We start from the raw sequence: 26,605 nt of genomic DNA, 5'->3' as shown, positions 1-26,605 counted from the left end.
GAAGGCGTCAGGATGGAGGCGAGACATGTTCGTTTAGTGGTAAATTGGGCTATTGTACATGTTTCAAACACCAGGCTACAATCATGTCTTGATGAAGACCTCATCCTAGACGGCATGAGTCTGACAGCAGTTGTAAGGCAGCTTGACATTAATGACATTACATTGGTGTATTACATGCAGCAATATGTTGACGGATACATGATGAAATATCATTGTGGTGCACAGTAATATTTGGAAGGACGTCCTCACAAAGTGGAGACGTGGGAGGAGGGAGACGGACGTCACATGAGCATTATTATAGCTGCAGAAGGTAACTACAGTCCTCCATCTACACTGACATATTTATATTGTGCATGTATGACCATCTAAACATTGTTTGTCTTCACACGACTGATGAGTACACGTGTAAATATACCAAAGTCGAGCATGTACTTCCCCGACGGCGCTCTGTGTGTGTGTGTGTGTGTGTGTGATCATGTGTCAGTGGTGTAGAACAGTGGCCATTACTTGCAGGCAGAGGGGCCTCCCAGACGGAGTCTCAGTGGTTCAGGAGGGCAGATGTGCAGCATTCATCAAACTCACACTGCCGGGGTCACAGGAGAGACTCACACAGTGTGGATGAGGGATGGCAGAGCAAGGGATGCAACCCCACGCTCCACTGTACACCCCATCTTACCATCCACCCAGTGATACCTTCCTCTAGTGTGTGTGTGTGTGTGTTACATTCTGACTGATGGTGGATTTTTGAGGCAGAGAACAATATTGTTAATTGAGAGATTAAAAAAATCTTGAATGACATTTTTGACTCGAGTTACTGGAGCGTAAACTTGCCTAAATCCATTGACACCTCTGATACAGGAACATCCAGAACTGGCTTCCACACAGTGGTGTAGTTGTGTGTTGGTTGGTGGGTTTACTGAGGCTTCAGCTGACCTAACCCCTCCAACCCGACACTCTCTTGCGCCACACTGAACTACAAAACCTAATTTGAAGGTAATGTAATGTGGAACGTAATTATGCACATCTACTGAAATACAAATTAAATGTACCAGTACTTTAAACCTCTGCTACACAACAATTCACTGGAAAATATTGTTCTCACTCCACAATATTCCCTTGACAGCTTCCATTTGTTATTTTCTAAAACTGTACAAACAAAACAATTGATGAGCTGATAGAATATGATGCACTGGTGTAAACAACACTGTCCAACAGTAAAGAAAACAGTTCAGCTCAGCTCCAAACTGTTACTTACAAAAGTGAAATGCTGTTACACATTCATGTGTCTGTAATTATAATTTAGTAATATATAATAATATAACAGTCACAGGGGCCATTGGTCTGAATTATTGGTAGCCTACTGTTGCTGTGACACTTCAAGTACATTGTGGTAAAATTTTCAAGCACAACTTTGACTCAGACTCTGAGTATTTTTAGATCCCAGAGATACAACTTTCCCAATCTGAATACTTCCTCCAGCGCTGATCAACACACTGCCTCCCATTGTGCCGCTGAAGTGTGCGAACAAAAGTCTCCTGTTTACAGTAAACACCACAGATTACTGTTCGTGAACGACTGTAAGGTTATGGCCTGTGGTCTGTAAAGTTTTGTACTGACATGTATCAGTAGCTATTTTCAGGCAGATACACGGTAAAGCCCCCTGCCCAGGGGTGGGTAAAAGCCACATACGTTATATGCACCACTACACCTCTGGGGAATACTACACAGTGGATATGCCAGTGGTGATCAGGGCTTTTTTAATATAATCTGTAATTACATAAATGTGCTGTCACACCTAGTTACGGTTGCTAAGCTATGATTAAACAATTGCTGTTCAGTGGAGGGGTTTAGCAGTTGGTCAGTGATATATATACTGGTCAGGAGTAATCTTTCTACAAAAACACATAAAATAAACATAACATCTGAAATTAGTTTTTAAAGAATGGCCCTAACATGAAATGAGAGGAACATTTTATAGTTGGAAAAAACTTGTCAGCGCTCTCTCCTGGAGAAGCTATGAAATGGCATCTTTGGCATTTCTTGTTATCGGCTGCCATTTATACTCATGTATTTGCAGTAAGGTAATATCTTCTAATATTTTGGCCCAGCTGATTAATCAGTGTAGCTCTAGTGTGTGTGTGTGTGTGTGTGTGTGTGTGTGCGCGAGATATATTATGGTGGTGTGAAGTTAAAAGTGACCGTTTATTTAGCAATGCAGCAAATCAATAACAATTTTCTGTATGTGCACGTGTGTATCTACATACATGTTCACAGGCATGATTCTGTTTGTTTGAGGTAAAGCCCCTCAAGTGTGTGACACAGTTTAAACAGCAGGGGATGAGCGACATATGGCTGTGTGTATCTACGGAGTGTGGGGTTTAAGTGAATATTGAGTAATTCATTCAGGTGAATGGAAAACCCTGCAGCCGCACATTTCACACTACATTTCATCCCAGCTCAATTAAGCATGATGCTCGGCTGCTCTGGTAGGTAAAAAAAACTGCTTATATTGGTTCAAGGCCTCATGACTTTATAAAGCCAGGAGTAGTCCGTCAACCAGAAATGACCTTGGGAGTTGTGTAGGAAGTGGTGCGAGATGATGCTGGTCTGCCAATATTACAGAGGAAAAAGATGAAGAAGCATCTGGGTAAAAACTAGCCTGTCACTGGCTCAAATTTCTGACTCTGCTTGGATGATCAGCAAGCTCCTAAATCAGAGTGGTAGTGATAGTTAAGAGGCAGGAATTTGAGGGAGGTAAAAAGAGGGAACACGAGGTCTGTGGCCCCCAACTGTCCCTCTTCGTGTGCTGGCTGAATGTCCGCCACCTGTAATTGTGCTTTGATTTACGCATTGTCAAATATCGCCTGTGACAACACCTGCTGCCATTAAAACCCATCAATAAATGTTGGGGTGAAAGGTCATTTAATTTGATTTTTACACCTCACACTTGGCTTTCATTGCAGGAGCCATATTTTTCCTTCTTTTTATGGGATCTTCATTATTTTGTGTTGGAATAGCGATAAACTGTCACTGACAGGAGGCGTGGGGGGGTGGCTGATTGGTGCCGAGAGAGGCCAACCCAAACTAAACACAACACCATAGTGCACTGCAACGCTGTTATTTTCATGTGTGTTAAAATATATAGGGGAGAGGAATTAAATTAGATTTCTGATACAGATGGAAAAACAGATTTCCAAATGAACGACTCAGCTTGCGAAAAGAACAGGAAATGGTAGCGATACATAAAACTTGCTGTGCATTTGTCTATTCTGATATGGCTAAGTGAGTCAACTGTTTGAGCTAAACTAAAAGGCAAAAAGGCAAATGCAGCATCAGTTTATATAAATCCTTTAAGGTCAGATTTCATCAAGCGTAGCTTCTGTTTTGCTTTGACAGATAAAAGATGAAAGAACTTTGGGCTGGAGCAGCATTTGTTCTTTATTTTTTATGCTCCTCTCATGTTTTAAGTGTCTCTGGGCTTTTGAGTAAAGCTGAGGTTACGCTGCCAGCATGACAAGGAGAGCCAGGCCAGACAGAAAGGTTCATCACTTACTACAGCAAGTACACAAACACACCCCCCTCCTCTCCTGCTCCCCCATCTGCCGACACCACACTGATAAAGTTACAATAAAGAGATACTGAAACAAAATCAATGGGGACGGCCCTGCGGGCGTGGGCTCCTGGAGAGGGAGAAATTGTGCAGATCTACAGATGCACAGCACAAACATGCACAGTACGCATGCGTGTACACCCGCACACAAACACACACACTCCTCCCATCTCTCCACCGGAGCAAGGCCCCGTGGTGCCCCTTGACGCCACAAGCGCCCAGGAAATTTAATCTTCCCAAATACTCATCAGGGCTCTCCATCGTCCCGCCGTGACAGCGCTGGGGATAATTAATTATACAATTTCGATGGGAATATCGACTAAACAAACCTATTAATCATAGCAAAAGTCAATAGGCATGGACACATTCAATCATGTCCCAGCCAATGATTACTCCTCTCAAAATACAATAATTATTTTCAAGAGCTGCCTCGAATTAAATTTCTGTCAAGCTGGTACAAGTCTTACAGTTGATGAAGGATGCAATGGATTTTTCTCCCCCTTCCCCTGTGGAGGAGTGTGAGGAGGAACATTTATCCTTTTGGAAAGGTAGTTTGTTTTATAAGGATCATAACATGGTGTGTTTAACTAGACCATGACCATCAGATTATCTCTGATGCCCCCATTATGTCATCCATCTTGTCTGGCTTGGTGGGGAGGAGGAGAGGGAGGAAGGGAGGAGGAAATGAGGGGGGTACCTCAGCCTCCTACAGCTACTGTTACACATTCAGGGTTCCTACATATTTCTGCTGATCAAATTCAATGATGTCTTACAGTACAATGTGCAGGGTCAATATCTGCCAGCATCTGTGTCTCCCAAACTCCATCTCTGGTTAATCAGCTGAATGATTAAATGTCCCTGCCTGCTACTTTGTTGGGGGCTTGTTAATATGCTTTTACAGGGGGAAACACATTGACAAAATAATATTTATTCAGGAAATGTGTTGATTATTTCCCTTAAAAAATGACCACATCTTTCATCGGTGGGTCAAGGCTGAATGTGACCAAACATTACTAAACTTACTGAATTTTATTTGAAATTCTTTTTAAGATCCTACAATCCTACAAGCAGAGAAACCAGATATAATTAAGGCTGGCTTCATTTTTGGGGAGCAACTTCAGTGATTAAGTTGACAGGACATCATGTGGTACATTCATACACCTGACCCTGACTTTGATGATCCATCTTAGACCATGTTGGACAAAATTATGAATTATGGCTGATATGGATGAAGTCAACACATGATGTAGAATAAATAATAATATTTATCCCATGCTCATATATATTGTGATATCAAACAATTAACAGGATGTCACCACTTCATTTTCCAACGAAAGTTCCTAAATGATGAAAATGAATTATCCCCAAGAATTTATATCATGTTTTACAGTATGTAGCCAGTATGTAGTGGAAGACTGGAGGCACAGTCTGCTGAGACTAATGGCTTCACAGCTGTTCTGCTGATGTGTAGGTCTGTGTGCATGTGTGCGTGTACTTCATTGGGATTTTAACAAGGTCCAACTTTGAACAACTTAATGTAATATATAGCCATATAAAAGTGGAAGGTGTGTTTCTTCTGCAGACACTTAATACTCACCTTATCTTCACTCAGCCTCGTTTAAAAGTTATTCCAAACACATTTGGCACCTCACTAGTGACAAAGAGTGTGTGTGTTGGGCCAAAGTGATGTGAGGGAATCAACTAAAACATCTGCATGACGCAGGTCAGCAGCTGCATATGACTTGTTTCAATATGTGCTTATTCTACTTTTACACTACCCTCTCTGTACCCACTATCTAAATATGAAAAGCCCTCAAATTAAATTTTGTAGCTCCAGTGAATCTTTTGATTTTCCTTCTCTTGTGTTCTGTCCCTTTCCCAGATAATCAATTTGAAATGAAGTAAATGGCAGCCGTTGTTAGTACACAGTGGAAAAGGAAAGACGATAGTCAGAAAAAGAAAATTAAATGTTTAATAAATAAGAACAAGATGAGAGATAAAAGAGTAGATGAATATATAAAGGGTTAGGAAGCACAGGGGTGACTTACTGAGGTCCCATTGTTTTCCCGGAAAACGTCCTGGTTGACATAATTAAAAAGCTTCTTTTCAAGCTGAAGAACAACCTAAATCAGAGGTGAGAGAGAAATGGAGCTCTGATTAATACCAACACTAATGTGAACTGCACTTTGTAATTAGAGCCCTAATGAACAGCAGAGCGCTGCAGCAGCAGACAGCACTGTTAATTCTACACGTCTCACTGAAGCATCACACTACTTCACATCAGATGTTAACACAACCTGTAATACCTCAGCTTAAGGTATATGACAACATAGACAATGTAGAACCAGAAAATAATTAGTATTTAATCACAATATTTAATCACAAGTCCAGAAATGCAGCGTTTTAAATGGTGGAAGTTTGCAGTGAATCAGTTCAGTAAAACCATGTAAACCTTTCAAAGAGCTTAACCTTGTTGAACTTTGACACAAGAATGTTGTGAGCAGGTAGGTCCAAAATGAAGGAAGCTAATGAAGCTCATTAGCTTAACATTTGAAAGAGCAATGGTTTTCAGGCAGTTATGACACAGAGTCAGTGGTACAAGTGTGTGAACTTATTGTCCCATCAGCTACTGAGCTAACAAGCTGAACTAAGCCATTAACAAGCTAGCTGGATCAAAGAGTTTCCCTACTCAATCAACTAATGAACATTTATGCCAGGGGGGAAATAAGCTTTACTTGACAGAAAAACTAGAATGGGACAGGCCTGTGATAGCATGTTCCCAGCTTGCTATGGTGTTAGCTGTTAGCATGCCAGTGACAGTACTACTATCCCAGGAAGTAGTTCCCTATTTTACGGGCAACTGGGCAATTTTCTGGCATCAAATTTAAGAAAAAGCTGTTAAGATGACAATATTATTTAAATTATGTCTATACATTTCTGTTCATTTTAACATGGTTATGACAGGAGAATATCGTGACAGGCAGGATTAACGCAGTGTAGCTTACCTTTCGGTCATTATCACTTTCTCTGAATATTAGCTTGTCAACTTCATTGGTGTCGGCGGCTCTGACTGTCTGCATGGTGGCGGTGGAGCAGAGACTCTGGAGGTGACAGAAGAAGAGGATGAGAGATCAGGAAGATGGAGGAAGAGAGTGTTAAGTGTAAAGCTATATGTGTTTATTAGAATAAAGAGAAAGAAAGATACTAAAAAGAAAACCATTTTTTAATTTCTATTTATTTTATTGTGTTACTCAGGTGTTCATAGATAAGTGAAGTACAGCTACCCCCCACACTATCACACATGTACATCAGGCAGTAGTTTATAATGGCTTTAGAGCAAACTATTAATGCAGTCCTTGTACCCGACACCATGCAGTACACTGGGCTGCATTTGAATGATATTTAAAGAACCATCCCACAAACTACCACCTCACTGTCCTCTTTATCTGGGTCTATGTACTGACCCCATGGACTGTGTGCACGGTTAAATTCCTCTTTGTGGACTCTTTTAACAATTAGTTAAACATTCGACCATCTGTGTTTGAAGACAGTTGAATGAGATAATCCCTCAGCCAGTGGTTCCCATACCACACGGCAGAGACTGGGTGAGCTGATTGAAATTCAAAGCACAGATTAGATAATCGGGTCAAGCCAATATAGCGAGCAGAAAAAAGCCCTTTAGACTGAAATGTCACAAATCAGTCCTGCTTCGGCCACGAAGAAACTGCACACCAGATTAGAACAAACACCATGCCCTGAGAGAAAGTGGAACAACTCTCCATGGCCCCCCCCTCACCGCCTCAACCCCATTCCTTCATGCTCACCCCCCTCCCCAAAAGCAACTTTCTAAAGCCCTAACAAATCGCTCCATCTTTCACTCATTTAGGCCATCCAAATGCAGGGTCAATATGGTCCCCTGGCAGCCAAATGCTAATGCGCTTAAGTGCGCTTAAGCAGCTTTGCGCAATGAATAGGCCAAAGAAGGAGCTAGTGAGAAGGGCAAGAGATACTTTCCCTGTCAAAAAGTCATTGTAGCCACAGCTAGCAAAGACAACCACAGAAAGTCATTTTTCGACATCTCTGATTGGCACCAAATGCACCATATTTTTTTTGTTAATTTCAGATAGCAGGAGGTTTCCAGAAGGTCCAGCAAAGGTTGCATGTTTGACATTTAAAAAAATATGTTTCTCAAATGGACCTTAATGTTTCTCTGGATTCTCCGAGCATCAGGACCTTGTAATTCTTCCAAGCGAGCTCCCTTCTGTCGTTTGCTTTGCAAATCCAAAAATCAGTGGAGCAGAAATCCCTAACCACCTTACTGCTACTAGTGACGCCAGACTCACATTGCTCACTGGCACAATAAGCATCAATATTTCACACAGAAATAGCCCTTCCATTCATGTTCAAATGATTGTGATAATCCAGTAAGAGAGGCCATCACTAAACATGAATATGTTGCCATTTGGCAGCGGTTCACCTTCATGAAGAAGCACATGCAAATACATATGGATGTGAGCAGAGAGAAGACGATATACGCTGTCTTCTTAGAAAAGAGTGGACTGACGTTTTCTATGTGTGTGAGCCTAAACCTTGTGTCAATAGTGGCACTGCAAATAAGGTTAAGTAAAAAAAGAAAAGACGTTTAGTTAATGCTGCCTTTTCTTGAACTGAACACTAAATTTAACCGTTTTCGCTTTAAGGAAACTAATGCTTTCATCTGCAGATTTGCACAGCACCACTAGTGCGGCCAGTCTTTAAGGTATCCTGGACCGGACCCTTTGCATACTGCCAGATGCTGACATGTGACTGATTGATCCATTCATAAGTTCACTGACTGATCAATCAGTGTGTCAGCGCAGTTGGTGGTGGCTCATTGATCACAGCTCTCCTACTGTCGTCCTCTTTGAAAAACATCCTCCTCTCAAACACATATTGCCTCAGCCCTTGCTCATCCCAGCATCTCCGTCATACGCTCTGTCCACCAAACACTTAGATGGGGAAAATGAGAACCTCATGCTGTCACTTAAAGCTATATCAGTGTAGTGATGTCTCCTTCTTCTGCCAGCAGAGCCCAGGTGCTTGTGTAGAATCTCTGAACAGATCTCTCCCTTCAAAGTTCCTGCCTCCTAAGCACATTACAAGTAGGCACGCTCTCAGTGACCACCCTAAATGATATTACCGTAATTCATTTGACTGCAATTGGCTCCTTATTTGATACATGCCAATTAGTCTGAGAAAGGGAGCGGGGAAGGCAAGCAACGGGAAAATATTAACCAGCAGCTGTCAGGAAAAGCAGCTACGGTTCAGGAGACAGTAGGGATGTCTTCACTCCTTTGGGGAAGAGAAGACTGATCCTGCAAACTGACTTGGCAATACATCTCTGCATTATGGGTCAGAGGTCAACACCGGGTGTTTGCAAAGGGCCAGAGGCCGGGGGGCTGGGATGAGAGGTTGCCGAGGAAGGCGCTGGCTTTGTGCATCAATGGAGGATAATCTCGTGACTGTCGAAGGAGGAAGCGGCTGTTTAAAGGAGCTCTCTATTCCAGCTGCTCTCCTTAGAAGAGAGGTTAAAGCAGTCTGTCCCACTTCAAAGAGCAAAGACACACACACATTCAGGCCTTCTGTCTCTGGTCCAGTCAACAGATGGAGGAGATCCACTGTGCCCAACTTAAACACTAAGACACCCACACACAGCAACGTGGCATTCCTGACAATGCATATCAAACACAGGAGTTTCACAAGTCAACAGTTAGAGAAGAAATCCACAAAAAATAATGTTAAATTTAAATTCCAGAGTAAAAGTTTTACAAAAAATAAATATTCAATTTGTTAAAAACAACAAAACCTTCTCTGGTTATTACTGGCTTCATTCTTAACCCAGGGTAAAGCTGGTTAATAGATAAAAAGAAGCATTATTATTGTCCTATGGAAAGAAAATAATGTCCTCAACCTCATGCCCATTAGTTTCCACTTTAAAACCTTTAAAAACTGGTCACAAATAAATACTTAAAATTTCTAAAAAGGTACATTTTCATAAAACAGCTGGGCACTTTTCTTCTCGGCAAATTTGACCTAAACAGGAATAAATTATGTATTTGTTAGGAACTATTGTCAGGTGAGGATTATTACATGTTCGGCACATTAGTGAGTAATGATGGTTGCAGGACAGAGTATGTGTGATTGAGTCAAAATAATACAATGTATGTGATCATGAGAATGAAGGTGTTGTGGCTCACTCCTAAATCGTTTTTTTGACAATAATGGAGCCAGTGGCACCAGTTGTGGAAAGTCACTGAGTTAATTTGCTCAAGTACTGTAATTAAGTACAATTTTGAGGGACCTGTACATTACTTGAGTATTTTCATTTTATGCTACTTTGTACTTCCACTCCAGGAAAACATTTGTACTCCACTCCATTTATCTGACAGTTTTAATTATTAGTTTTTATTTAGCTTTAAGGGCTGAACGACAAACAAAAAAAAAAAAAATCATATTGTGATTACTTTGGCAGATAGTGTGATTACAGTATGAGTCACGATTCCAGTTAAGTGATTTTGTGATTTTTGTTGGGGCTTGTACCAAACAAGCATGTTCTCTTAAATCTGGAGAATATGATTTGTAGGTTGAGGCATCTCTGTAAGAAGATTTTACAGATAGATAATATAACAAGTTTTTAAAACACATCACATTAACCCAGCGTTTTCACAACCTTTTTGAACTCAGATGTCTCACAAAAACCAGTGTGTAGCCAGGGCCACATTTCAGATGTCTGAGTTGTTGACAGCTCCACCAAAGAGTGATGTTTCCCTCTAAATTTCTTTCATGGTTTCATTTCAATCAATATTCAAATGATCCAATATCTCACCAGTAATCAAAGATTAGAGAAAAAGTGCAAAAACCCAAACCAGATTTGTGAATCAGAGCATTAATCATCTGACCACCCCTCAGATTTATCTATTGTCCCTGTATATAAAACTGTACCACCTCCAGCAGTTACAACAGTAACATGCTGCTTACACACTGATGCTTCACTATTCATCATTTAATCATGTCATATATAATAGTAAATAACAGTCACAGCAGCACTTTGACTATATTTTGTTGCAAATACTTATGTACTTTTACTTCATGCAGGACTTTTACTCATAATGCAGTATTTTTACATTCTTATATTGATACTTCCGAATACTTCTTCCACCACTGTGTGGCACAGAGCTATGAGACAGATCAAGATTTAGATACACAGCCTTTAAATATATATTTGTATACCTAAGTAAATTATAGGTGTGATTACAGTGACTGGTTGGTGCTCTTGGACACTGGATCAAAAAAACTCAAACCTTTTGAACCATGATCCATATTTGGGATCCAGTTTAACTTCCTGTCTAAAGACCTCTACTTGGCCAACTATATATATTTGTCTGTACCAGATTATATGTGAAGACACGGTTCTCTGGTTAGTAGATGTCATCTGATTTTGTATTTTTTTAATCCAATCAGAATCACAGATTCACTAAGTAGGAACCAGTAGCAGAAGTTTGTGACATGACAGGATACCAGCCAACACACAATTCATCCTAACTGCTCTGGAGTTTATATATTTATTCCTCCCGCCCCCACCCCACTCACACAATGATTCACTCTATCCACTAAACAGTCATTGCACCAATATAATAATCCATGGAGTGCATTTAGAACACAGTGATTAAACTTCAATTATGTAGAGAGAGAATAAGACTGTGTGCAGAGGGACACAGAGGATGAGTAGACAATAAGCTAAGTATTCATTCTTCATTAGCAGAGGCAGGGGACAGGGGCTCCCCTTTGTGTCAGCGGGGCCAGCGGCATTGTCAGAATGCGCCATTATTCTCTCGTTGCCACGCAAAGCGGGTCTGCCAGCTGAGTTAAGGTGTGCCAGCAGAGCTGGCAGGTCCAGCATGAATTGCTCAGTGCTCCGATCACTTTTCCTCCGCTCGCCACCGTTCATCACGCCCATCCCGCATACATGATTGCGACATCTGCCCGAGCTGGGTAGAAGGGGGCATCCAAAGCAGGCAACAACAAATTCGGCCTCCTGCTATCCTGCCAGCTATTACACAGGAGGGCCAGTAAATCAGCTGTGACCCTCCCCACCCGATCTGACTGGACACAAGCCAGAGTTATCCACTCCTCTCTCCCAGTGGCCGACTAATTTAATGCTTCCAAACACGGTGGATTCATCACTGACACACACACAGCAGGCTGGGGAATCAAGATGGTGGAGAGGTGAGAGCGGACACATTATCACCCGCAAAGTTAGCCTCTGTGTGACCCACTGGTCAGTGCTTGACCCTAGTAAACCTGGCCTGTGTCACCCCCAACAGCGAGTAACACACATACAAACTCTCACCCCTTCCCATGAACTCGTTGAGCTGCGTGAGAGCTGACAGTGAGGCTTGTTGGCAGTGTGTGCATCGTAGGAGGTCTCCTAACCTGCCACGCCCTCACCACCAACTAGCTGGAAGAGGTAAGAGGGTGTGTGAGGTAGTGATAATGTGCCCTATTTATCTCGTGCATTATAACATCTGGGAAACTTCTCTAAAAACAATGGCCCGCATTGAGGGCTGCCATTCTGGCTTTACCTTCAGAAAGTGGCCAAAAGCATTTGTCCCCTCGGAATGGATAATGGACAGGCCACAAATCATTCAGGACAACAGGACGGATGGGTGTGTGTGTGTGTGTGTGAGTGAGAGAAACTGAATGTATGTGTATGTTTTGTGTGAGTGTGTGTGTGTGTGTGTGTGTGTGTGTGTGTGTTCCCCCTTGGTATTTAACTTCTCTGCTGGCCCATTCTGCAGGGCCCCGCAGGACAAATTGCCCTGCATGGTTGTCTTTGAGAGGCAGTGCAGCGCGCAGAGAAAGGGACAGGGCTGAAACACAGGGAACAGGCCTATAAAAATTCATCACTTTGACCCTGGTGACCTCCCACTACTGGGGGGGTTACACACACACACACAGATGCATGAGCACACACTTGCCCACCCACCCAAACTCAGAGCCTCAGCTGGGAGCGACTCTTCAGAAATGATCTCCAAACATTTTAGGTAAAGAATCGTACTAAGAGAAACGCACAGTGACTTAAACAAGAACAAGCTGAGCCACAGAAATGAACTAAGCCTCCTCTCCGTCTCTCTCTCCCTCACACATGCACACTTGTACTCACAATGGCCATGGAAAAGCCTACTACACAGGAAAAGGCCACCAGATGCTTCATTGTGACTGTGTCTCTGTGTAAAGTAGTGGCAGTAAAAGGAGGGTGGGTTCTCCTGAGGCATATTAGTCCCAGTAAGAGGAGGGCATTGTCTCAGCCTGGGCTCTTGACACATTACTGCCACCTGTACAAAGAAAACCTAATGAGAGATTTAATCTGAGAAACCTCCCCTACCACTTTTAGTCAGCACTTTGAAACCAACCGCAGCAGATGTCTGGAAGACTGTTTAACGTACCGGCTTCTCTTAACCTCTCAATAAGGCAATGCATGCTTAAATAGCTCAATAGCCATCTTAATGTGGCATTCATTTGAATGTTGTTAGCTGCAGTTGTTATGTTATGAAAGGGGAGCTTTGTGATCTGGAGGAGTAGCCAGCAGTGCTGCAGCCATTCATGCTTTCTTTTTTAACGCTTCAGACTAGACAAGAACATTTATCCGGCTAATGAGGAAACAAATTCACATCCAACCGTGAAGCAATAATTGTAGCACATTTAAAGATTGCCAAAAGTAGTGCTATTGATAGAGTATAAACACTTAAAACGAGCACCCGGAATCATTGCACTCTCATTTAATTCACCTTTTCCATCGCGCCTCTAGCTGGGAATCAATTAAAGGAAACAGACAGTGAGGTAATTTGTCGTTGCTGAGTCAATTACAGAGTATCGAAGACCCAATCAGTGACTGGTGATTAGTGACGGTCCAATAGGAATGCAGTCTTTTGAGTTCATTACACTGGGATTCGATAAAGATCAGGACCAAACAATTAATGAAAGTCTAATTCTGCACCCTTTCAAGAGGGCAGGAGCTTGGTTAATATGTACTACATTCTTTCACATGTTAGAAACTGTCAACTTCATTAGACAAAAATTCAACATAAACACAGGTTTTTTTGTTTTTTTTTAATAGAAAAGTGAGTTTTTTTTAATTCTCTGTAGCAACAGTTTAGCTACCAGTGGATGCTTTTTCAGGCAGGTGACCAGCTCTCCTCCCTCCAGAGTGCACTGGAGGAGAAGCACAAAACCCTCCTCACACACAAAGAACACTGATTCATTTGGAGCACCACCCTTTAATTTGTTTGCACCATTTCATCTAGATGATGCGCTTGTCCGCCAGGGTGAGAGAGAGAGGTGTAATTCAGCCAAGGAAAGAGGAAAGAGGAAGGTACAGAGGGGGGAGGAGGGGTCTTGACACCCCGCCACAGGGCGCTAGGCAACCATCTAGTGGGTGGGCTTTGTGATACATTTTACCAATTTTTCATGCCCATCCCTCTTGATGTGACCCCACTCAGGGCCTTTTATGCCCCTGACAGCTCTGCGCAGGAAAACATGCTGCCGCTCTGATAGCATGAAATCGGGAACAAAGACCCCCAGGGAGAGGAGAAGGGGGCCACCGAGGCACGCTGTGCTCCGGTCCCGCCTGGCTCTGGACACAAACAGATGTTAGGCCAGCCCCGGCTCTCTCTGCACCCTGAAAGAGGAGGCCCTGTAGGAGAAATGGGCCTGAAATGCATTGTTTCGGGCCTCCTCTAAGACAAAAAGTGGAGCCACTCCTTCTGAAAGAGCCCGGCAATATGGCCGTCACAGATAAATCACACAAGGGGGGCTGAGAGAAAGGCTCATGAATTCTCTGGCCCTTAATGGGCCCTCTTAAATATGATGGGATATTTGTGTGTGAATGGGGCCAGTGACTTTTAATGTCAGGTTGCAGAGTTGTTTAAAAGCCCATGGTGCCAACACTGGGTTTACAGCTGTGTTACAATGAGCCATTCTGTAGCAACATCACTCTGCTGCTGACAGTAAAGATTCACGCTGGGAAAGCTGTGGGCCAAGTTGTTTAAATATTGCTAACACCTCTGGCTTCCTGAACAACATCATCACTCTTCCTTTTTAATTTTGCAAAGGGATGATCAGGGCGAACACACACCATGAGTTAAAGCTATGGCCTGATTTGAATGAGAACTGTGACTGACTTGTTGAGTGGGGAGTGAATTCAGCCATGTGCAGCCATTCTTATACAGGCTGCTGCTTTGCATATGCATTAGAACAAACTATAATGAATATAATGATGGAAATGGCTACGAGGACGGTGTGTGTGTGTGTGTGTGTGTGTGTGTGTGTGCGCGCGCGTTTGTGCACAACCCCTAGAGACAACATGTGTTATCTTGGCAACCACTCTATCCTTCAGATAGAGAGAAAAAACAATTATTGTGCTGTGCTTTACAAAGGCTGAGGACTGCATTAGTCAAAAATAGACTGACATCATACAAGTTGGACACTATGTGCCAGGCACAAAGAGATGCCTATCCTTCACAGTTTATGCCACATTTCATCTGGACTAAATAATAGCATCACTGTTAGCTGCCGCTGTTCCTGCTTTGTGATTTCAAAGGCAGGGGTCAATTCCGACTAACAGAGGACAAGACAAACCATCAATAAAGCCAGAGATAAAGAAAGACTGAGCTGGGAGGCAAAGTTGATTTTTCATGATTTATAGAGAGATTACATTGTTTAGAAAAAGTGGTGGATTAAATAAAAAGGACATAGATTCAGTATTAAGTCTACTTGAATTCACAGACTGATGGGATTATTCACTGATTAGATTTGGAATAATTATTATGGATAATCTTGTCTTGGTTACTAATACATGAAACACAATTATTTCACAATTTTATTATTTTAAATAAGCTGTACGGCTCAGTGCCATTTAAGGATGCATCATTTTACAACATGCTTTTACTGGTTTGGTGTCCATATGTTTGTCTTTGATATACTGCACATAATCTGCTTTACAAACATTTTATGATTAATCTTTCAAGTCCTCTTAAGTAAAAACTCAATAATTTCAGTTTGAGACTGTTGGTGGGACAAAATAAGCAATTTAATGATGCCACCCTGGGATTTGTGAAATTAGGATTGTGGCAATTTACAGATGAAAAGATGAATCAGTGAATCCAGAAAATAATCAGCAGATTAACTGATAATGAAAATAATCATTAGTTGTGGCTGTGATCTGATTAAATATGCTGAAAAATGCTAAAATCTATTTTTGGAAAAAGAGGAAATGACTTACTGAAACAGGACAAAGTAAAAGAGAAGATAAGTGACTGAGAATGTGTGAGTGGATGTTTTTAGGAGCATTTTGAGCTACTAAGTTGTTTGTAAGTACTTCTATATTTTAACAGAAGTACTGTGTAAATTACAGTTTTGGCTTTCAGCAGAACTCCCTTATACCAAAAAAACAAAAAACTAAAAAAAAAAAAACAAAAAAAAAAGCCTGATACAAATGCATCATAATGTTATTTCCTCTAGTTTCAAACTTTTATTAACAGATGTAAAACTATTCCTGGGAAGGGGTGACAGTGCAGCAGCAGTGCAGCAGTCTAGAGTAAAAAGAGACATCTCAGCTTTGGTTCCAGCTGGAGGAGACAGCAGTGGTGAAGGATTGAGGAGTAACTCAGGCTACATCCCTGACCGGGGCCAACCCCTGGGGCCTACAAGGCAACGTGCCCTCCCAGGCCCTGTTAGTGCCAGGCTCTGCGCTCATCCTCGGCTTGGTTTGTCACGCCATCCCACTGTTGGCATGGTGTTCCCAGCTGCCAGTCACCCCCCCCCCTCCAAGTACACAGTGGCAATAGCATGGCTGGCGCCGGGCTCAAACGGCCTGTTGTTAATGAGCAGGACCAACAGAAGCCATTGCTTGTTCTTCATTTGCCAGCGTTTTAATTATATGGACAGCGCTCCCATCAAAGCTGCATCGCTCAAGTTACGCCCTCATAGCTGAACTCTTTTTTCCTCTGTGTCTTCAGTGCTGTATTCATTAGCATTGAAAGCAAACAGAGAGACGAGAGAGAGAACAGACGCTGTTGTCTAGAGGGAATAGTCTCCCTCTATATCCAGATGGGTTATCTGTGATATAATGGGTCCTCATTGTGATAGATTGGTCTCTCCTAGTCAGATAATATGCTTTTATTGTATTGTAAAGAAACACCTCCATCACAGGCTTCACCTGTGAAGCCATAAACAGGCGTGGGTCAAATAATAGGTGTTAATAGGTGTCTTCCACAGAAAAGTATGTTGATTTAGGAGGCTACAACAAACCATGTAGAGGATCTGTAAATACAATTCGGTGAAGCAATAAAATAGTCAAATACAATCCTCCTAACATCACCAACAATCCTCTCAGTAAGCTGAATCCTGCTGAATCCTGCTGAATCCTGCTAATACTTTATATCTGAGAATAAATTAAAGAAGACCATTATTACAGCGCTGCTCTGAAAAAATATGGCATGAAACAGTCAAATTTTACATAATAAACTTCCCTCTTTATTCAAAATCTGATTAACTACATGTGGGTTACTGCATGTATGGGTGTGTATATACACACACATCTGTGACGGTGGGTGTAAATTCATGAGTGTATCTGGGAAGCTGGGGGCAGCCAAGGAGGGTCGCAGTCCCTAGTGTCAGGGGTTCCACACAACAGAGGCCCAATCAGTGCTGGCCCACTGATTAATGGATGGATGGCTCCCAAAATTAATTAGCCTGACTAATGTAGTGTACACTTAATTACACTGGCCGCCTTTTGATTTATAGCTGGCCAGATACACACACGCTAGTCAAAGTTGGACTATAAAGGGAAAATTTGTGTAGCCTTTACTGGTGCAAATTATTTCCCCAGACTAGGTTCAGTGGCCAGGACGATGGCCATCAAATATCTGATGAACTGTTATTGGTTCCTGTAGGTGACATACCCAGACAACATGTTTTCTCTTCTTCTATACTACACTTATTAAATTGTTAATGAAAAATAATGAAGCAAAGAAAATTATAGAGCTCATAGATAGAAGGTGGGGCTGCATGATATGGAAAAAAAAACAGTGATTATTTTGGCACAATTTTAGTTGGAATAATTGTTCTTGCATTTCATTTTCACTGGATTTTTTTTTTAAATGATGATGTGATTTTTGTTGGGGCTGGTATCAAACAAGCATGTTTCCTTATATCTGGAGAATGTGATTTGTAGGCTGGGGCATCTCTGTGGCACCACAACACTGATGGTGCTAACAATGCACAACAAATGTTGTGACACATTTTACCTTTATCAAAAAAATTGCAGCTCCTGCAATTTGGATATCGCTCTTGCCCCTATTGTAAACTGAATTATATTTAAATTAATTGTGCAGCCCTAACAGAAAGCTACTTCTTTGATTCTTTAAAACTTTTTAGGACTGGGTCAAAGTAATTATATATCTTCCATCATGTACGTATAAGAATAAAGAAGCAATCCATGTAGAGCCTGAGGTGTTATATTCTGTCCATACAAGCAGCAATAAACATAAGTAAAGAAAAGAAGGCATTCACAACAAGATATTTCCGGGACTGCTTGCTGATATTTCTACCTCCACTGTCATGGTCATGCACATTGAGTGACTCCACAGTGTGAAAAATGAATGATCTATCATGTTGGCCTGTCATTACAGAGCATTTCACAGCATTCATTAGGAGTGGGGCTAGTCTGGGGCCCTACCTTTAATTTCATGCTGCTCAAGCGAGAGAAAAGGACACAGGACAAAGGAAGGAAGATTGATGCCTGGTCCGGCCCTCTGCACTTCCTGCAGATGCAGAGAGGGGGCGCTGATCCAAACCACTGCGCAGTCAGTGAGAGGCCAGCTAACCTAATGAAATCTGTCCATGTAGCAGCAGATCAGGCCCAATTAAAGCAGCCCCACGCCATGTCACGGGGACAGTAGATCAAGTCAGCAATTAACCTTCCCGTTGGCCTCTATCAATCCTTAAATTGGAGCAGGCTGGCCAGCAGCACACAATCTCTGCAGATATTAAATTTACATTCTATTAAGTTTAATTAGGAGGGATTTTAAATATACTGGGTGTCCAGGCATGGAGCCCTGGGCCTGTCATCGACACCGCTGATTCACAGCCACCGGCCACGATGAGCGACGCACACACACTTTCTCACATCACTATACCACCTTCTAACTACAGCATGGAAACAAGGCAAAACCGTTTGCTGATGGAGTGAATGGGTCAATAAGGGTTATGTGACCTGGCTTTATGACGGAGGTCCCAACAAGGGAGCTGGCACTGCTCAGCTCTTTGGCCTAAAAGGCTGAACATGGTTTCCATAATAAGATTTTTAGGGGTCACTACAGGGTAACTATTGTTCCCTTATTTATACTTCTTATACCTCTGATTCCTGTTACATCAGCTACAGACCAGATACTGCAGTGTGAAACTTCAGAGCAGTGATAGTGTAACTGTTTCCCAAACAAAGCTGGATTAGAGAGAGTAACGTTTTGAATTATTTTGATGTTCACACAAGATTCCTGTACCTGCCCACATGACTAGTCATAAAAGAAAAGTCAAGACTGAGGTAGAATGGAAGAAGATGAGAAAGAGAGATCCATGATAAACTGAAATATCTTTACATTAATTTAGGCATTGAGTTTTGGGGGTATTTTAATGGAAGATCAGTAATAACAACCTCCCAACTTTGTGGTCAAGATTTCATCCCGAAAGTTTCCCTCAACATTTGCGAAAGGATCCCAATCCGACCTCTCTAGCAGTGACGACTATCTTCTAATTATACATAATGTTCTGAACTTTAAAGATGATTTTAGAGTAGTGAAGTGCACATTTGTCACATTTAATAAGTTGATTGCATAAAGAAAGGAAATTACACCACACTGTCCTCATTGAATTACCAGATTCTCCAAAATTGCAATGTCGACATCCTGTTTGTTTTTAGTAGCAATGTGTATAGAGCCTTGTATGAAACATGGGTTGAGCACATGTTCTGGTCTCCTATGTAATGCATGGGATTTGTAAATAAAAGGAGTGTAATTCAGAACAATCCCTTCCAAGCCAGCACCATTGACATGCCAACAATCTATCAGAGGTCTATGGACCCTCCTTAAAAACTCAAGAATCAGGTCTCACGTGCTGGTGTGAAGTTCTGACTTTAATGCAACAGGTCTCCAGGTCTAGAACAACATCAGTTAATCACTACTGGCTTGGACGCGGCTTGAACACAAGTGCTTGATAAGGGATTAGAAGGAATAGAAGGCAGCACATCAGCAAGTGGACTGTGAAATATCTGATTCACCAGACAAAACCTTTCCTCTGCGGTTTCCTGTTTTATCAGCACCGATGCGAAGCATGATCAGACCCATGGGAGAGGAAAGAGATGGTTGGTGGGGACTGGACCACCTCCAGGCTGCTCAGCCCTAGCATTAGTCTCCACGTGGCTGTGTCCTTTGTCTGCCAGTCAAAGGGCCGCTGAATGAGGGTCAATTGAAACCAATTCCCTCTGTCGGACACAATTAATGGGGTTGCCCGGGCTGGGCAAAAGGGGGGCGGCTGCAGGCCTTTGGTTACTGATCCTGCCGCACAAGCATGCCAGGAATTTGCCACCTGGAATTTGCCCTGTGAAAATAACAAATCCACCCCCTTCCAAACCCACCTCCTTTTCTGTACACACATGGATACATCCTAAAATACCCCCTTGTCCCATCCACCCACCCACAAGGGAGGATGGGTGACAGGGGAGTGGCTAGAGGTTGTCCACAGTCTAGTCACCCACAATGGACCAGAGACAGAGAAGAAGAGAAGTAGTGTAGTGTGCAGCTGTAGAGAAATGTACTGCAGCACTTTCTGAGCCACTGACTCTCAAGGTGGGGTCTAGGGATCCTCATGGGTGTTTGAGGGCTGTCCCTGGTTTTCAGCAAAGTAGTTTAATTTTGATATCATTTCACTTCACACAGAAAAAGTATCTATTCATCTGCTTGGTTTTTTGGGGCCTTTCCTATCGATCGAACGTGGAGAGAGAATAGTGCGGAAAGCAAAAAATGAGACTCTCAGACAGTGAGAATGAGAGCCGGCCTCCGTGTGTCTGAATCAATCTTCGGATAAGTATGGACGATCGATCCACCACCAGCCCATCTACAGTTAAGCACTTCAGTGGATGTGCACTAATTGTCCTGTTGACATTAATTGTCATTAAAGGGCTTAAAACGGCCTCTCAGCTGTGAGTTACATCCTGCACCAAGGTTGCAACCCATTTGTTTATTGGTGATATCACAGCTCTCACTGCCGCTAACACACAGGTCACTGTTAAATCAGACTGGTTGACCACTGCGCAGGACGGGTTTATATGAAGCAGCGCTGCCCCTTTAATGGCGTCTTTCTCACAGATGACATCATCAGTCTTTTCTGTTGTCCCCATTAAATGGTCAGTATGTTTGAAGAGCCCTCATTAAGGTGGAGGGAAAATGTCTAGGTGTGTGTGTATGTGTGTGTGTGTGTGTGTATGGTTTATGCCATAACCCACAGCTCTAACTTCCTGAGGGGAAACCTAAAGCCCCCCCTGCATTGCTACCACACCCCTTAAAACAGAGTGAATCAATCAGAGTCATTTGGCCTAACAAATTGGCTTGTGTGTGTATTTGTGTGTGTGTGTGTGTGTGTATGTGTGTGTGTATTCGCTGGGGATTTGAATAGGAGGCCAAGGTGCATAAGAAAGGAGCTGTGTGGAGGGGAGAGGGGGCAGAGATGGATACACACCGATGCAAGCCTAACACATTCCCTGGAAAAGGGGTCATGACCCTTACTGCACTCAAACAGCGTTTGAGAGCGGTGGAGACTCGGAGAGGGTGAGAGCTCATCTACCATAGAGCAACACGGACATAGCAGGAAACGTGATTAGCTGCACAGATATCATCTCATCTAACTTTGTTTGATTGGATGCTTTCCTTTCATCCTAGTGCAGCCATGTTGCATTAAACTGAGAACAGCCATTAAAAACACGTGAAGCTAAATACTATTTTATATAACTGAACGTGTAGAACAGAGTGTCTTTAATCAGAGAAATGCTGATAAGATATAAACCACCATATCACTACTATAAATCACTGCAGTGACCTAAATGTATGCCAGGTGGTACTTAATTGCGATAGCTGACTTCTGAATAGCCTCAGTGTTTGCACATCTGCTGTTGTGGATTCTGTACTTGGATTTATTATCTCCACAGCAATGCATGTTCACATGATCGGTGGGTGACCCAATTAAAGAACCAAAATTAAATGTACTGCACAAACTTTGAGGCAATCAATCCATGTCCCTGATAGATTGCTGAGTAAAAACATGTGATGACCATCCCACTTAGCTGTGCCCCCTGGAAGGGACAATGATTTACACGACTGTACCTCTAGTGGCCAGATGACTAACCTACAAACGGTTTGTTCTTGAGTGCCACACAGAGTGAAGTCCTTCCTAAGTCATTTGAGCAAAACCCTGCCATTCAGAAGGCTTTCTTTCCTCTTCCCTTCTCCCATGAATGGAGCTCTGATTGAAACGAACAATGCCCACACCTTGAACAGGACCACTGACTCGAGGGCCATTGTGCAGGAGAGGAGGGAGAGGATCGGCCAACAAGTGGCTCTCCCACTCTGTTATCATAGGACTCTGTGGCTATCTGTGGTGGGCCTTTATGACTTGTTATGCCTACTAACCCCCCATCGCGTCATGGAGAATGCTGAATAACTGCGCTACCTTGGCTCTCACTGGCCTCATTTGCACCAAGAGAAGGAGGGGAGGAGGAGAAAAAGGAAGAAAGAGGGGGAGGGAGGGTGCAGGAGAGGAAGGCTGAGAGAAAGAGCAGTGAATGGCACCATAACATAACAATGCACTTGGAGGCTCAGTTGGCAAACACAGCTGGGCCAGCCACAGTGAAGCGTTTAATGAGTCATAACTCTGAAGAGACAGGGGGCTACTAAAGCCACTTTTACTATATCGCAGTCTCTCTCTAATGCACACAAATATAAGCACACATACACATATATTACCATGAGTTTGATAGTACTTAACTGCATATGTATATAATATATTAACATACAGTTGTGCACACATTTCCCCATATTGCACACATAATGTATATAATTGGACTTCCATTCTAATTCACCAGGTGTAATACAAAAACACTCACCTCAATAACCTGCTTGGAGTCCAACCTGAAGTTAAAGTCCCCAAAGACAAAATATGGCACCTTTTCATACCGCTGGTCCGTGATCCTGCAAAACATCACAACCACTTGTCAGTGAGAATGTTTTTAAAGGGTCATTGTAACCTCTGTGACAGGAGCTAGCAGCCTGAACGCACCAGACAACACATCTCAAGCCTAATTATTACCAGTCATGGTAAATAACAGAAGAGTCTGAAAAACATCATGTTGGCAAACATCACCATTAGCTGGCAAGGACTCTCTAAGCTGTCATTTGATGATCCCCTTGACCTCGGGGCGTTTGGTTTATGAGGGTCACAGCACCACCTAGTGGTCTGCACACTTTGATGAAAGAGGTTTTCACCTTCGCACAGCTGAGGTGATGCAGTCTCTGTTCAGCTTTTTGTGGTCTGACAGTCTTATGGTACACTGGTATTCATGATTTAAAGGACAGTACATATGGTATAGATGAAATGATGGAGCAGAGAGGAAGAATGACAGAACCACGTAATCTGAAATACAACTTTTTCAAGAAAAACCTGAGGCCTATGATGAGGATTTGCAAGTTTATATATGATGAGGATATGTATAGGTACTTAAACAGTGTGCAAACTTGAAAAAAACATCTGGAGCTTAAAACCAGAAGAAATGGATATCCCAACTTAATAACACCCTTCAGAAAACAAGGTATTTAAACTAATCTAATGATATTATTTAATGTTTGCAACTATTTATGCAAAAGCAAATGAATAATTTGAAACAGCTCAGACAATCTTCCCCACCACCCACATCATCCCTGCACTATGTTCTGTTCATCTTTAGGGACTTTTCTGCTGCATATGTTTCTGAACACAGGCTAGAGATTCAAGTAAACATGCTTTCATTTCAAACTGCTAACTCTCAGCATCAAAAAATAATAAATCTTCATTATTTCCTTTAATAATCTGCTTTAAAGCAAAAGTAAAATGAATTAGTTGGACTGATCAAGGGAAGATTGAGGCAGCTCAAACCCTCTGACTCTGTAGATTTATCTGAGGACTTGTGGGTTTAGACCCGGAGTCAGAAACAGACTTGAAGGACTTCATCTGCCCATAGTGCTACAGGCTCTACCTCCGTAGAACTGTGACTAAAGTGACTCCTGTTTGAGTCTTTAAATCCAGCACTTTTCATTGTCTCTTGTCTTGCAAATGTTTTTAAAGCACTGAATGCATTGCTTTTTAAACCTGAGAGGATGCTGTCAGAGGATTCATAGAGTATACATCCTCTCTGTCATGAACTACTTCCAAATCTCTACAACCTCACCACAGCACCAGCATCCCAGTGCTTAAAAAAAAAAAAAACACACACCTAAGTGACATATAATTAACTCCTATGCCTCATCACTTACTTAAAAATGGCTCTTCTACAGAGCACAGATAGGAAATTAAGGTGGATGTAGCACAGCCTCTTGTGTAATTAATGATTCAGGATGCTTGGCTCGCTATCTCCACTAATCGCGCGGATAAATCTCAGCATGGACTTCCCAGGCCCAGATAACAATATATTTATGGGGCTGTAAAGAGAGAAGAAGCTCCGTCTCAGTGGTGGGTCTCGGCTCTGGCCGGCTGTCGTAAAGCACGGCCACTTCTCCTCTGGGAGGGAGGGAGAGGGAACAGCACAGAGGCGAAGGTGACTGGAGTAAGAGGCGGAGAACACAGCTATTATATTAAATAGAGAGTATGTCATTTTGACATCCCATTATATTAAACAGAAACAGGATCGTCTTTCTATTCCTGAGGCTTTTCAGGAGGGGTCAACATAAAGATGGGAACATGAGCTAGAATTTCATTTCTACAATAACAATCAAAATGTTTCATGGTTATGATGGAGGTCATTTTTAATTTCCAAGACTCTTCCATCTAAATGATGGACATATACCACATTTTATTTGAATAATATGGATCCTTCCTAATTGTAGTTGCAAATTGGGCAGCAAAATAATGAAAGAGGCCTGTTACAGTTTTGCTAATCGCAATTTGAGTTCTTCAGATCTCTTCTTTGTCTTCCAGTTGATTTTCAGTTCACAGAAAAAGAGAAGCGGTATTCCTCACATTTGAGAATCTTGAACCAGTGAATCTTTGTCATTTGAACAAACAACTTAACATGACTAATTTTTTGACTAATTAAATGTAATGACTTATTGTTAAAGTTGAGGGCGTCCAGTCTGATGGCAGCCGATGGCAGGGCAAATGGCTGCTGGAGTGGCAGCATCTTGAAAAGCTCATAGTAACAGACTCACAAGGTGGAGCCAAACAGAGGTGATGAGATACTTAAGCTGTCTGTGCTTTGATCAACTCCAAAACATGTATGTCTATGGAGACTGGAGAACATGTGCAGCTGATGAGACTTGAAGACCCTCAGACTTTACCTGAAGGTCCTGATATCCTAAACCTGTATCACATACACACAGGATAGCATTATTTCAGCACAGTAAACAAAACTTTAGTTCATTTCCCTGAGTGCACCTCTTCTCCACAGTAATCAGACAGTGTGTCTCCTACATTAACAGATTGGGTCACTTACAGCACTTAGTTTTTAAAGATGCTAAAGATGGTCCCAAAGCCAGAGAGTCCCCCTGGATCCAGGAGCCACAAGAGTCAACATCATGAGGAGACACTGATGCTTTAGCCAAACACTGAACCCCTACAGCCTGACTCACTGCACATCACTGCGGTTTTCAGCCATAATACTAAATTTAACTACTACAGCCTGATAAAGACTCTGTGTGTGTGTGTGTGTGTGTGTGTGTGTGTGTGTGTGTGTGTGTGTGTGTGTGTGTGTGTGTGTGTGTGTGTGTGTGTGTGTAGTAGCTTGTTGATACACTCAAACTGGGAGTGATGTCATTAATGACTTCACATTCTGGTGCTAAGAGACTCAGCTCTGTTTAAACAGAGTTAGTGGCCAGTTGATCCTGTTGTCCTGAACAGAGGGCAGTAAAACGGCTCAACATACACGTCAGTGCAGTTGTTACAGGTGTGGGAACTCACGTATTCCTCGTGTTAATAGAGAATTCACCACATCTGCTGTTGTGAGTGCAGAATAAAAGCCAGAAGTAAATGAAAGAAAACTTTATTTTTACTTTGTAGTAATCTGAGACAATCAGACAATGACTCAAAAATGACACAATTAAAAACTAAAAGAGAAGGGATTAAAAGATGAACGGGGGGAAGAAGAGAGTGGGGAGGTCTCCCAAAAGAAAAAGAGGAGTTGAAAAGTGAGACAGGGAGTAAGTGAGTGTGTGTTTCTCCAGAGCCTGGAGGTCTTTCTCCTCCACGTCCTGTAGCTTTATCCCGCTAACAGCCATGTCTAATACCCGCAGCCTGGCTGTTTTGTCTGCTGCTCCAAGATATCAGCCACAGGTCAGAAGGTAACACTGTGTTTACACGATCATTTCCTAAAGCACTCATGGTGACCCGCTGGTGTGAAAGTTGACTTTTTTCTTGGCCTTTGTGGGGGAACGAAGAATTGCAACATTACCTACAGCTACTGGGCGTGAAAGGAGCCTGAGGGTGGGGGGTCCCTGAGCTTGGGAGGCCCCCCTCACTGACCCTCCCCTGGCAGGGGCCTCCATTAGCCTCGTCATCACACTTCATTCAGGAAAACTGTTACAGTGTCAGTGACATTCTCCCACAAAGACGCACTCCTTTACACAGTCTATAAACATGCTTTCTCCTGGCCAATTCATCGCGCAG

The 26,605-nt window shown here is 42.4% G+C and overlaps 1 protein-coding gene across 4 annotated transcripts in view; it reads right to left on the bottom strand.

Moving 5' to 3' along the window:
* LOC139623227 (inositol polyphosphate-5-phosphatase A) overlaps positions 1 to 26,605 on the bottom strand; it is a 140,860-nt gene that overhangs the window by 16,825 nt on the left and 97,430 nt on the right. For all 4 annotated transcript variants that reach the window (XR_011691453.1, XM_071481277.1, XM_071481276.1 and 1 more), the window contains exons 9-11: positions 22,860 to 22,944; positions 6,616 to 6,711; positions 5,659 to 5,733 (exon numbers count right to left, since the gene is read on the bottom strand). Coding sequence is in view for 3 of the 4 variants with exons in the window: in XM_071481277.1 (XP_071337378.1) it covers positions 5,659 to 5,733; positions 6,616 to 6,711; positions 22,860 to 22,944 (256 nt within the window). In the remaining variant the exon portion in view is untranslated. The remainder of the gene's footprint in view (positions 1 to 5,658; positions 5,734 to 6,615; positions 6,712 to 22,859; positions 22,945 to 26,605) is intronic.

The sequence above is a fragment of the Trachinotus anak genome, unplaced genomic scaffold (genome assembly GCF_046630095.1).
Source record: "Trachinotus anak isolate AG129_WGS33_773 ecotype Australia unplaced genomic scaffold, CSIRO_AGI_Tana_v1 ptg000007l, whole genome shotgun sequence".
Lineage (NCBI taxonomy): Eukaryota > Metazoa > Chordata > Actinopteri > Carangiformes > Carangidae > Trachinotus > Trachinotus anak.
Note: the sequence above shows the minus strand (reverse complement) of the source record. Positions and strands in the feature narration are given on the sequence as shown.